General features: G+C 40.0%; 1 protein-coding gene across 2 annotated transcripts; it reads left to right on the top strand.

Annotated features, from left to right (window-relative positions):
* Positions 1–1,862: 1,862 nt before the first annotated feature.
* Positions 1,863–10,939, top strand: golph3a (golgi phosphoprotein 3a). Of its 2 annotated transcripts, XM_027029058.3 has the most exons (5): positions 1,863–1,952; positions 2,058–2,328; positions 5,680–5,811; positions 6,360–6,474; positions 8,149–10,939. In XM_027029058.3, exons 2-5 carry the CDS (start codon positions 2,119–2,121, stop codon positions 8,571–8,573), a joined length of 882 nt encoding a protein of 293 aa, XP_026884859.1. In that variant the 5' UTR covers positions 1,863–1,952; positions 2,058–2,118; the 3' UTR covers positions 8,574–10,939. The 2 variants fall into 2 exon arrangements, with proteins under 2 accessions (XP_026884859.1, XP_035385755.1); XM_035529862.2 differs by having other exon boundaries at positions 1,875–2,328.
* Positions 10,940–13,878: the final 2,939 nt, after the last annotated feature.

Below are 13,878 nucleotides of genomic sequence, written 5' to 3'. Positions count from 1 at the left end.
CTATTGGATTGAGATCCAGTGACTGAGAAGGCCATTTGAGTACAGTGAACTCATTGTCAAGTTCAAGGATCTAGATTGAGAAGATCGGAACTTTGTGACATGGCTTGTTATCCTGCTGGAAGTAGCCATTAGAAGATGGGTACCCTATAGTTGTAAAGGAATGGATATGTTCAGCAACAATATTGAGGTAGCCTGTGCCATTTAAAGGGTCTTTATTAAAGGGCCTAATGTCTTCCAAGAAAATATCCCCTACAGCATTATACCACTAGCAGCAGCAGCCTGATCTATTGATATAAGGCAAGATGAATCGATGCTTTCATGTTGTTTATGCCAAATTCTGAGCCTACCATCTGAATGTTACTGTAGAATCAAGACTCATTAGACCAGGCAACATATTTTAAATCTTATTTGTCCAATTTTGATGAGCCTGTGTGAACTGTAGCCACAGTGGCATGGTCTTAGGTAACAGGCATGGCACTTGGTATGCTTTTCTACTACTGTAGCCCATATGCTTCATGGTTTGAAGTGTTGTGTGTTCAGAGATGCTCTTCTGTATACCTCGGTTGTAAAAAGTGTTTATATGAGTTACTGTTGCTTTTCTAACAGCTCAAACCAGTCTGAACATTCTCCTCTAACCTTTGGCATCAACAAGGCATTTTTGCCCAGATAACTGCCACTCTCTCTATATTTTCTATTTTTCAGACTATTCAAACCCTAGAGATGGTTGTGCATGAAATTCCCAATAGATCAGCAGTTTCTGAAATATTCAGACCAGCCAATTTAACACTAACAAGAATGTCACGTACATCACCTTTCTTCCCCATTCTAATACTCGGTTTGAACTTCAGCAGATCATCTTGACCATGTCTACATGCCTAAATGCAATGGGTTTCTGCCATGTGATTGGTGGATTAGATATTTGCATTAACAAGCAGTTGAACAGGTGTACCTAAAAAAAAGTGGCCAGTGAGTATATAATTTGTATGCAAAATGAATATCTGCTTTCTGTTGGCTAAACAGCTAATGTAAAAGTTATGGTAAAAGGTTAAATCTAACAATCTAAAAAAAAAAAGGGGGGGGACAACTTTTCTGAACAGCTTACAGCTGATTGATGAACAGCTCATTGATTGTTTTCAACAAAGATTTATGAAATTTTAATAACACTCATATACATAAGGGATCTCTGACATGCTTCTGGTTATTTGCTGCTTTCAAATAATCAACCAGCCAACAGGCTCAACTTGCCAAATCTTGATGAAAATAACAATGATTGATGAATAAACTAGACACTTCCTGTCTAGTGATAAACCATTATACACTACTGTCTGTGCGGGTTAAAGTTCCACTAGAAGCAGAGGAGATGCCATAGTGCGATAAGCCCCTCCATTAAATGTATCATGGACAGAGAGCAGAGGTGGCTAACATAAGGCAAATGGCTGGAAAAGGTGGGATTGAAGGAGAGCACAGAAGCAAATGGCAGCACAAGATCAAGCACTAAGCACTAAGTCAGTCAAAGCAGGGGCATATCACACTAGGCATGACCCAAAATGCACACTGTGCAAAGGCGCCACAACCAAGTGGCAGGCATCATATACAGGAACATATCTGAAGAAGATTCCAGGGAGTAACTGCAGTGTGCTGAAGCAAAATATTCTATTTTTTAAATCTATATTATAAATAAATAAATATTTATATTTATATATAGTTGAAGTTAATAACATTTATAACTATTATTATTATCATGTTTTTTCCCCTGATTTTTTTTTTTTTTTTTCGGATTTCCCCCAGATATTTCCATGTAGTACATTTTTGTTAGACTTTAGATACCTGTGAAGCTCTGATGCCACATCCACTGATCACGTCATCCTTGGTCGCCATGTTAGACCTTCTTACCAACTCGGGAGAATTGCAAACTGTAGCTAATTTGATGAGGCTTAGCAAGGATTGAAGAAGTGAGATATATATATATACACACACACGTTCCGTTTGCTGTGGTTTGTTAACAGTCAGTTAAAGACCATTTATGTCTCGGACTAAATAAAATATTCCAATCTCAGACAGAAATTGTCTGGGAGGGTGGTGGTTCTGTCGTGTTTAGGACTTGTGTTACAGCTAGCGATGACTTCCTTGACCCAGCGGAGTTCAGGCCTTGTCCAGAGACGGACCGAGGCCTCTCGTGGTGCCGCGGCCGATAAGGATAAGGGGCTTGGGGAAGAAGAGTACGAGCTCCGAAAAGATGAACAAGACGAAGAGGACAGCGGCGATTCCAAAGAAACCAGATTGACCCTTATGGAAGAAGTTTTGCTTTTGGGGCTAAAGGACCGCGAGGTTTTATTTTTTTTCCTAATCAATTTTACTCATCCCATCAGCTAGCTAGCTAGTTAATTACCGTATGCTAGCTAGGTAACACGTTAGCGAGGTTTTGAACAACATGGTAGCTAGCTAGCTGAGTAGTCCATAACTGATCAGTAGTTTGTTTAGTTTTGATTTAACCATAATAACATCGCTACATAGCTAGCTAAGTTAGCTAGCTACTATTACCAGTAGCTCCTTAGCATCTTTACTTCCTACTAGATCGGTAAAAAATAAAAACATGTAAAAGGATGTCAGCTGTTATCATTGCAGCAATTGGCGGCTGCACATGTCGATGTTACCTCATTTGTAAACCTTGCTTTTTGTAGCTTATTGTTGGTAACTCAGTAACTAGCTAGGTGGCTAGCGTACAGTAGTCACCTAGCTAGCATGGTAGTTAGCTTTTTCTAGTCAATAGCATAAGGGTGCGCAAACACACTTGGATTCTTAGTGATTTGTCTTTTCCCTTTACGCATAATTGCATTGCAAAATACAACATCGAAATTAATCGTGTAGATAATTAGCAAAGTCGTACAGAAGAAAGAATATTATCAAAAATGTCTAGGCTCTCAAAGTAAATGTAAATGTGCCAGCATAATCTGTATCTATTATGGTTGAAAGTTGTTTGATTTGTTTATACCATTCAAAGCACAGGCTGCCTTAATGTATTTGAGTGAAGTTTACTTAATTTAGATGAATATTTTACATTTAAAAAAAACTGAAATTGATGTCTCTTTCTTTAAGAACATTTTAATTAAACAGACAAGTACACTAAGTCAAACTATGTTGAATACAGACGCAGCGTGATTTTCGAAGATGTACGTTAAGAGATTTCAGTATGTTAAAAGTTGGCTACAGCTATGTAGCTATGTATTTACAAGTTAGAACTTTCACAATGCATATAATTTGAGTAAAGTAAGTCCTGTGTGTTTAGACTGCTTAAATTGTTGAGGCTGGTGTGCTGCCAGGTTGTCTTTAATGGCTGGGTTTGTTCCTAAAAAAAAATCAGTCACTGAGGTCGGGTTTTCATTTTTTTAATAGTAGGAGCACAGTAAAAATGATGACATTGGAAATGATCAGGTTAAGATATCATAATATCTGCCAGTCGTGTCCTGGTTTCTTTGCTATGAAAGTATTAGCCAGTGTTAACAGTTGAGCAGGCACCTGAACAGTACAAAGGCTGATGATTTTTGTAAACATGCTTGTGCATGGTTTGGCAGTTTATTTCATTTGGAGATCTGCATTTAGTGGTGTTCTGCTTCAGATAAGGAAGGCTATTTGGTGTGATTCCGTCTGGTACGTGAAATGGACCTAACTGTTAGTTCTATGTGCTAGACTTGTATAAAGAACAATGTCTGCATGTTGAAACTACCTAGTACACTCACAAAGAAAAGGCAACTAAAAGATTCATATAACTGTCCATTGCAACTTCAGTTAAATCTTAAAGCTCTCAACATTTGTTGTGACTGAGAAGTTTTGAATCCTGCAACAATGTGTGTGTTCATTTTGACCTAATTACTGAGTATAATGGCCCTCTATGTGGCCTTTAAAAATGTTATACAGTCCTAAAATGTGAGGTGGAGAGATGTATGTGTGATTGCATCTTTGATTGTATCAATTTCTAAAACCTCCTCTATTAGGCTTGTACTACCAGCGTTGCTAAATATGTCAGTAATTAATTCATATTACAATACTGGTGTGTGCACTGCTGATAATAAAGAAGGCTGCAGTATTTATTATTTTGTGCTGTGAGCTTTCAGTGTAAAGTAATGAAGTGGGCTTTTTTTATGAAAAAATTAATGTGCATGGGGATTATGGCAAACTCAGAATATTACTGCAGTACATAAAATGCAGTATATGGAAATTTGGGTTCTATTTTTCTGTGTTGTCATCACTCTTCAGAATACTTTTGTACCTAATGTATCTTATCATTGCAGTGGTATGACATACATTCAAATGACCTGCTGAGTATAGACAGTTCCTGTAGGTGGCTATCTTGTACACCTTGTAGTTAATCACTGATGGCTTGTGCTTATATTGCTTCATGACAAAGAATGCAAAAGTACCTAGTAGTCCTGTGTGCACTGCTGGGAGTACCTGTTGATAACTAGGATCCATTGCAATATATTTGATCAGTAACAGTTTAAACATTGAAATGGCATTTGTATAAACCCCTTAGTGGCCCTACCATACAGGTTTATTTCTGCTCATTTGGAGAAATACTAAATGGGGAGATGGGTAGAAAAATTTCTGTGCCTATTTTTTTTTTAGTGATACAGCAAGTGTTGTATGACTTTCTAAGCAATTTCTGCAAGTATTCACCCTTTGTAGTAGTTTAATAGAACACACTAACTTATTCCAAACTCAAAAATGAAAAAGTAACAAAAAGGCACTTTATGTAGTCTTTCAAAGTAACTATTGTGCTACAGTTATTTGCAGTGTTTCAGATGCATTAATTGAAATGTAAAACATTTGCTGGATTGCAAAAGATTTTAATAAATCTTTTTTAGTAATTTTGCTGATGCAGAGACCCACAATACTATAGCTTGCAGACAAGCGCATGATTAGCAATGGTTAATGGATAAATAGTTTGGTAAATTTATAAGCTCACATTTTTCAGCAAAGTGTCCTCATACTCCACTAAGAACTCCACTCTATGTGCGAGGGGTCGGCTATGGTGCCAGCACCCTGAAAGAAGCCTGTTGTGCCAGCGTAACTTTCTCTGCACGAGCTGGCTAGGCCATTACAAAGCTAGCTTTGTTAAATACTAGATACCCCTCGCAAAGACCGCTGCTAAGCATGACGCTGCAGTTGTATCGTTAGAAACTAGTGGCACAAGACAAGCAAAGCTGCTTTGAAATAACATTATTTTCTTTCTTCTGATCCTGAGCTTTTAATTGTTGAAATAATGTTGACACATGAAATCCAAGTGAGTTTTGGAGTCTTGTGCAAAATGCTGTGCTGGCTCATCTTTTTCTGTTTCTTCATATTTAATGCTACATGCACAGTCATGTGTCTGTTACTGTGGAGTGCATACTTTTACCGTGAACGTGTAACATTTGAGTATTTGCCATTGTTTAGGCTTAGTCTTCCTGGCTTGTTTCAAATGAAGGCTAATGTAAAATGCCTCTTGATGGACCAATTATAGACCGCATGGTAGGAGTGACAGTTATTGAAGATATCAGTGAGTCTCTCTCTTTCTCACTATCTATCTCTTGCTTACTCTTTGTTCAGTAACTAATATGAAAATAATTCCACAAATACTTTTTTTTCACTGTTGTTAATTTCAGAACTTTTGTGACTCATTTGGTTTATGTCTCTGACCAGGGCTACACCTCATTCTGGAACGACTGCATCTCGTCGGGCTTGCGGGGATGCATGCTCATCGAGCTGGCCTTGCGAGGGAGGCTGCAGCTCGAGGCAAGTGGCATGAGAAGAAAGAGCCTGCTTGCCAGAAAGGTGGGACCACATCTATCACCTGAGAGCCTGTGGAAACAGAAAATCCTCTGTATTTGGCCCAAATCCAACTTTCAGGCTGGCTTCCTCTTGGCTTTTCTTGTTCACATATATTGACCCTCGAACAGTACAAGTTCATAATAGTTCCTGCCTTGTTACATTAACAAATATAGGTAGTTCTTCAGTTGTTTATGAAGGGGGGAGGTGGGACATTGTCAGGAGTGCGGTTTAAGACTTTCGGAAATCCTGGCTTTGATAACATGTCAGTGACGTTTGTGCAAAGACCTCAAGCTTTTTGAAGCAGATAGAGGCCAGTGGCCAATCCCATCTGGAGAATGTTTCAGTACATTGAGATGAAACATACATTAGGTAGTAATTTGACACAAGAGGGAGCGCTTCAATATATTTTTCACTCAATGTAGCCAGTTATACAAGTTATCATCATATGTTTGGTACTACAAGTAATCATTATTCTAATTTGAATTTGCTGTATTTTCTTCAAGCTGCTTAATTAACATAGTATTCATGTCTTTGGCACTGCATATTTACAGGTCATCTGTAAGTCTGATGCTGCAACAGGTGATGTGCTCTTGGATGAGGCTCTGAAACATATTAAAGAGACCCAGCCACCTGAGACTGTACAGAGCTGGATTGAGCTTCTTAGTGGTGAGTAGGAAGCGTATTACTTAATTTACTCATAACATTTACGTGCACTGATCTGTTTTCATGACATGGAAGAAAAAAAAACATTAAAAAATTGAAAAATAGGGGTGTGACTGTATGCAGAAGTCACAGTTCACTTAACTGCAACTTTGAACATCAGTGTCTGTTCTACAATATAGAAAAGCAACACAAAAAAACAAATGCATTGGGCTTAATTTTTGTTTCAATTTATTTCAAACAGACAGTAGGGCAAGTTAGTTTTTCACCTAATGTTGTATAACCCCCCCCCAATTAGGGTTAAGTTTGGTTTTTTGGGGTATTTTTGTGTGGTGGGGTGTTTTTTGTTTTGTTTATTTTGCCTAGATCTAGTGATTAGCTGGTTGGTATAGTGTAGTGGGTAACAACACTGCCTCTTCCATGGGGAACTGTTGTTCAATCCCCCATCTGGGCAAATGCCCCATGCTATACCAATAAGAATCCTTGGACACGACTCCTAACGCTACATTTGCCTACCTCTGTGTAACATGATTGAATGCCGGGGTGGTGATGTTGAATATGCATTGGCATGTTTGTGTGTTTCTGTATACATACCTTACAATGCTGTGCACCACTCAGATCACTGGGAAATTAGACATTTTCACACAGCAGATTTGAAAGAAGTAGGCAGATCTTATAGTTCTTACAAGTCATTTGCATTTGCTGTATTTCGGGGCTGGTCATTGATTCAGTCCAATGGCAATAAGCTTGATCTATGCATAGCATAGCATGTTACTGTTGGCTTACAGCTTAAGGTTCGCACTTGGGCTACCACACATTCTCTGTACGACTGCATGCATCAAACTAAAATGCATACCACAACTGTTTGGGATGAACACATGCACCATTATACTGCCATAATTAAACTCATTATTGGTTTGACTGAGGTTTTCTTTGGCCTGTGGCACAATTATCATAGTAAAGGGACTACTTTTGGAGACTATAGTCAAAGTTTTAGATTTATTTGGTAAAACAGGTTTAATACCTTATGATATGAGTTGGTAGACGTCAGGAGTGTTAAGAATGAAGTATAAGATTCAGACTTGCTCTCGTCTGAATCACTTATTTAGCGTTCTAGCCCTGACAGACAATATGGTTGTGAGCTCAGTAGGAAGTTACTCACCATGGGAAGCTAGGTGATGAAAGAGTGAGATCAAAGCATTAAACATGGAAGAAACTCCTTCTCCCTAGAGTGTTTTTAAACTATCTGCTCAGAATTAAACCAGAGCCCAAAAACTTCAGTAGATCCTGTATACCTTTAACAAAAAATTGCATAAAATTGCTGTCTGATCCTTATAATTGTCAAAGCAGTTACCAAATGCTTCTTTTTTTGCTGTTTGGTTGAGTGGTATATTTTATTATTGGAAAGTGTTTGTCAAGCAATAGTGACACATCTCTAGGGGTGCAGCTACATAAAATAGGAATTATGTGCAGTGGGATTCGTGGTCAAGACCCAGTCATGGTAGGTTTCATCATATGTCTATTACTTTAAAGCAAAGTAAAACACATGGCAGAGCATAGTGTGCAACTGCAAAGAATCTTCAGAAAGGTGGATAAGTGGTTGATGGGAAAAAAAAAATTAGCATTTCTTCCAGTTATATTAATTTTGTACTCAAGTAATTGGGATCTGTTCTCCTGAAGGTGAGACATGGAACCCCCTGAAGCTCCACTACCAGTTGCGGAATGTGCGCGAGCGCTTAGCCAAGAACCTTGTGGAAAAGGGCGTGCTCACCACCGAGAAGCAGAACTTCCTGCTCTTTGACATGACGACGCACCCACTCACCAACAGCAACATCAAGCAACGCCTCATCAAGAAAGTGCAGGAGGCCGTGCTGGACAAGTGGGTGAATGACCCGAATCGCATGGACAAGCGCCTGTTGGCCCTCATCTTCCTGGCGCATTCCTCAGATGTGCTGGAGAACGCATTTGCGCCACTCCTGGATGACCAGTACGATCTGGCCATGAAAAGGGTGCGGCAGTTGCTGGACCTGGAGCCGGAAGGCGAGAGCATGAAGGCCAATAGCAATGAGCTGCTCTGGGCCGTGGTGGCCGCTTTCACCAAATGAGGACTTGAGGGAATTAAATGGACTTCACACCGAGTAGTGAAACAAATGCGGAAAGGGTTGTCCTAGTTTGTCAGAAATGAACAATAACTCTGCAGAACTATCTATTTTTTGTTATTTTGTCTTTCCTTATGGATATGAACTTCCTTCCCTTCTGCATTCTCTACAGTGTTTGTCATTGGGTTTCACAGTCTCGATGAAGGTAAAGGAGAGCACGCCTACACCTTACTCCCCTTTGTGTTTTGTTTTTTGTGGTCTGTTACATGCATGGGGTTTCTTCTCAACCTGGACACTCTGTCTGAACATGAATTGCAGGAGCAATCTCTACCCTTTTATTTTTATGGACAAATGGGCTTTCTTCCTTTCTCAGTCCTGTACCATGAGAAACAGGGTTGGGTTCATATTGCTGACATGATTGAACAGGTCATGGATATTAAGATTAATTAATTTTAGAAATATATTATTTTTTGAATCAGTTTCTTATGCTCACAGGTTGAAACTAATTTTGTGTTACAAGATTTTGAGATAAACATGTACACTCATTAAGAACTGTAATCAAAACAAATTGGAGAATCTACATATTCAGAGACTGTGATTTATGAAAAACTCACTGTGTAGAATGATTTCAGATCACTATTCCATACCAGACTTGGTGGTCTCAGTTTATAAACATTCCCTTTAGGGACAAAGAATAGCTGGAGACCTATAGCTCAGCATCAGCGTGACAACAGTGGCTCTTTGTGTGTGGATGAATACAATTTACAGTACCAAGAACCAAGACTGTGTGTCATGGCTCATTGATGGTTGCCAGGTTTTGCCAGGTTTTGCAAATATCAGATGTGGCTGGTGTCTTCATTCGCTGGCAGGGGAACCCAAAGGCTGACTCCTCGGGTGGTGAAAATAAAAGGAATATTGAAATAACAAAGAAGCCCAATATAATTGTTTCCTGGGATTGACCCAATGAAACTGGAAGACCTTTGACCCAACTTTTATTTTCATGGAGTGGCATAAAAGGTTTATTGTTTGCTGTTCATGACTATTTCAGTAACACTATGTGCTCTACCTCTCAGACCTCACCCTCTTTCTTTTAATTGCCTCTCAATGGCTTTGTCACCTTAGTGCTATGACTCTACAGTTTCCACAAACATGCGGTAAAGCAGTACCACATCTGTAATTTTATGTGCCTGATACTGGTTACAAGATTTGTAACCTAAGTTACAATGTGTACTGTAGCTATTCCTCAACGTGACATGGCATTCCAGAACAACTGAGTGAACTAGTTTTTATGTTATTCAAAGAACTGTTCCTCAGTGGTACACTTGATCTCTGAAGGAAATTTAAGGGATTTCTTTTCCCATCCTTTAGTTTAAAATGGGAAAAATGGTTTAATAGCTTAGATGGCTCCAGATGGTGGCCCTCACCGCCATCATAATATACCTTTACAATAACACTGTCTTCCTTTAGACAGGCGCTCCAGCTGTCCATTGAGTCTATAGAGCGATATTGCATTGATGTTGGTAATGTTTCAGGCTTACAGCTCTGTAGCACCATGAAGAGGCGTTGTCCTAATGTGCCGGTTTTGGCAGTATGCAATGAAAAGTCTCGATGCAGGCTTGAATTTTGAAAGATGAAAACAGCTTGCAGTTTCCCCCAGTTTCCATATTTATGTGCTCCTCTTGGAATTTCATTCATAACTAATAAAATAAAATTCAAATGACCATTTTAAATGAGACTCACTTTCACAGTTTCCTTGTGTGTTTAACAGTTGTAAATTTGACTATTTTTGTACTTTTGTCAGGAATATGAGAACGAGGCAGATTGCACATAACAGAAGCAAGACATTACAGACTGCTTAACATTACATTCCAAATTTAATGAAAACATGGCTCCTTTTGTATGTATGTGGCCTGTCACCTAATTGGTGAATATCAGCTTTTTGGGTGGCATTGTATATTTTGAAAGAAACGTTTCGTATTCAGATTTGTTTTTTTGAAAATATATATATTTTTGGCGCCATCAAAGAAAACTTACCGAGGAGACCTTTATTTTGACCAGTAATTTTATTTTAATATGATTAAGTTAATGTCGCATGACTTTTATTTTGTTGCCAACCTTTACTCATTTAAGCAATAATTTGCTAATACATACTTTTTTCTGAATTTTGTTTTTTGTTTTGTTCATTATGATTAATGCTTGCCTCAAAGACTTGGCTATTTCTGTCCTTATATGTAGCAAAGGTTTTGGTAAAAAAAACAAAAAAAAAACATTGAAATTGTGTGTAGTTGTAGAACTCACTATGAAGGGACCCGTATCTGTACATTTCCTTCTTACCAAATAAACAAAGGTATTGGAAGTGCCTCAAAAACTCATTTATCTGTCATTTTATTTTACGTGAGACATAGGCTTGTGTGAGGCATGTCTTTTCCTGTATTCATTTTTCTCTCCCTTTTTTGATCTCCACAGAATCACCATGCACATGCAAGCTACCTTTTCCAATGTCAGTATTTTAGTTTATTTTGAAATATTCTGTTATGCCAGTTTTTGTTTGCTGGCAAGAGAGTTGTCTTTACACTGTTTCATTTTTAGCTTGGAGAGTGCACAGAGACTGATGCCTGTAAACTTAAATTTGTGCAAAGCTGTGAGCTATTTAGCCAGCAATTCAGGCTTACATGCCTGAAAGGTTGCTTGTTCCCCCAGGAATGTGCCCGTTGGATGGTTTGAGGTACCCTTGTTTTCTCTACGACTATAACTGTGCTGTGCTATGGCCAGTAGGAACAGCTGCTTTAGAACATGCCAGCGTATGACCCATCCGGCAGTACACAGTCTCTTCTGGATGACTGGTATGGAGCTTTGCAGCGCACCTGGAAATGGTTACTACTTTATGAACAGGCTCATGTGAGCCACTCTCAATGCTACAAGCTGGCTATAGTTGAGGTTGAGGCCACAGTCCCAGGGAACCTCAGCCAGTGTTGTTTCTGGATCAGGGTAGCACAGTACAGCACAAAGAGACAAAGATCACATAAACAGTAGGAAATCTGATCCTAGCTCACCTCTATCTCTCTGAAATACATAAATAATGGTAAATAATGGGGGTTTCAGATTATGGTTATTTACTTAGAGAAGTCTGCAGACTACAGGAAGTGACAGATGCAGTTCAAGGTTAGTGCTGCTCTTAGAAATGTAGGATACTTAAGCAAAGAAGCACTGCAGTGGGTCAGATTTAAAAATTCAGAGTCCTCACCATGTCATGCTTATAAGATGCATATTTTACAGGATTCATTTTATTGCTCAATATTAAACAATACATTATACAATTCTTATGAATGAAGTCTTGAAGATCTTCAAAACTGCTCTGTGTTGCTAAGCACCTTTGGTTCTTTATTTTAATAAACCTGCCTGTCAACCTTCACTTGCACCTTGCTTCTCTGTTGCTGCATTGTCACAGAATGCAGAGCCAGGTGAACCGAGCTCAGGGAGTGGTATGTATCCGGCCAAGGCACTGAGCCCGCAAATATCGAACTGGCAGAGCAGTAACTTGAGATCCACAAGCTTCGAGCCAGCATGGATCAGCTTGCCAACTGCGTGGAAGCTCTCTGCGAGTCCCACAGTCAGCACTGGGCAGGCCTGTAAACTCCTTATCTTCCAGGTTCCAATCCTACCATATACCCGTGAGGTTTAAAACAGGATCCTGGGGGTGTGAAGACTTCTTGGTTCAGTGCGAGGTGTACTTTGTGTTCCAGCTACTTATTCCTGACAACACCTAGGTGGCATCCGTTATAAGTCAGATGACAGGGAGAGCCAAAGCCTGGGGTATCGTGCTAGTGAGCACCGGTTCCCTGTTTGAAGCATTGCTATCCCATTTGTCCATTAGTGCCCTTCACTCTGAATACCTGTCCTTCCTCCTTATTGATTCTCCTGCACACCCTGTTACTTTAGGGCTTCTTCAGTTAGGCTCACATAATCCACTCATGTCCTGGCTTTATGACTAAATCCTCCACTGGTCCTTCTGTCAAACCCATTGCCCTACATCTGTGGCTCTGCTCCTCTGGTCCACCTCTATAGAGAGCCCAGACTCCAACTTCCCTATTACAACTCCATACAATGACTTTCGGTTCAATCAAGGCTACCCAGCTCCCACCTCACAGGAGCAACGACTATGCTATTAAGCTGGTGGTGAATGTCAGCAGTGTCTGTTCTGTCTCCCAAGAGGAGACTAGGGTCATGGAGCAGTATATCCAGGAGGCCCTATCTGCCCCCCCAGTGTGGCCCAGCTCCTTACAAATCCTCCACAGGGAAAACAGAACCAGCTTATGTAGACACCCATGGTGGAGAGTATGTTTGTGGTGCTCAAGATAGCCTTCACCACCGCCTCTGTCCTACAGCATTCCAAGGCCTCGAGGCCATTCACTGTTGAGTAGAGACCTCGGACATAGGACTGGTAGTGGTGGTGTACCAACGTTCCAGAGTAAACACCAAGTTGAAGCCTGTGGTGTCCTCCAAAAAGCTCTCTCCGGCTGAGAGGAACTGCGGAATGTGTGATGGAGAGCTGCTGGCGATCATGCTAGTATTGGAGGAATGGAGGCATTGCTTAGAAAGCACCCAGAATTCAGTCATCATCACGGACCATAAAATCCTCCAGACCACTTTCTCTTGACTGCATTTCACCATCATCTACTGATCCAGCTCCAACATTACCAAGGCAGATGCCCTCTCACGACAATTCGATCCTAAATCCTGACCCACCTGCCAGGAACCCATCTTGCATTTAGTCTGCTTTCTTTGTGGCCTTTAAGTGGGATGTCAAGCTCTGGTCAACACCCAATCCAGAAGACACACACACACACACACACTCCCACCAATCACACTCTCATGCCTCACCCTCTTTATCATCTACAAAACCTTCAAAACCCCTCTGCGTTGCTAAATGCCTTTTGTTTATTTGTATTAATAAACAAGCCTGTAAACCTCCACTTATTTCTTTGTATTAATAAACATGCCTGTAAACCTCCACTTGTTTCTTTGTATTAAGAAACATACCTGTCAACCTCCACTTGCTCCACTGGCTCCTCTGCTGCTGCCATGTCACACATGGTCTTTAAAGACACCTAGGCCAACATAGTAATTTGTAAGTAAACTACATGAAACTTCATGTAAATTAAGGAAACATATCTCTTAAAATTTTTAAACAAAATATAGACTTGCTGTATGGCATATGTCTGCCAAGGCTACAGTGTCTCAGGGCTATTCGGTTTCTAACTGTGTAGCCTAGAGCCTGCAGATAGCAGGACGACATTTCTGCGGTAAAAGT

This window comes from Electrophorus electricus, chromosome 5, assembly GCF_041902795.1.
Source record: "Electrophorus electricus isolate QZ-2024a chromosome 5, ASM4190279v1, whole genome shotgun sequence".
Taxonomy (NCBI): domain Eukaryota; kingdom Metazoa; phylum Chordata; class Actinopteri; order Gymnotiformes; family Gymnotidae; genus Electrophorus; species Electrophorus electricus.
The sequence above is the reverse complement of the archived record's forward strand: the minus strand, read 5'-3'. Positions and strand labels throughout refer to the sequence as shown.

Coding starts and splice junctions, on each gene's coding strand:
- golph3a (XM_027029058.3), top strand. CDS start 2,119: ATGACTTCCTTGACCCAGCGGAGTTCAGGCCTTGTCCAGAGACGGACC. Junction 2,329..5,679: donor TGGGGCTAAAGGACCGCGAG/GTTTTATTTTTT, acceptor GTCTCTGACCAG/GGCTACACCTCATTCTGGAA. Junction 5,812..6,359: donor AGAGCCTGCTTGCCAGAAAG/GTGGGACCACAT, acceptor GCATATTTACAG/GTCATCTGTAAGTCTGATGC.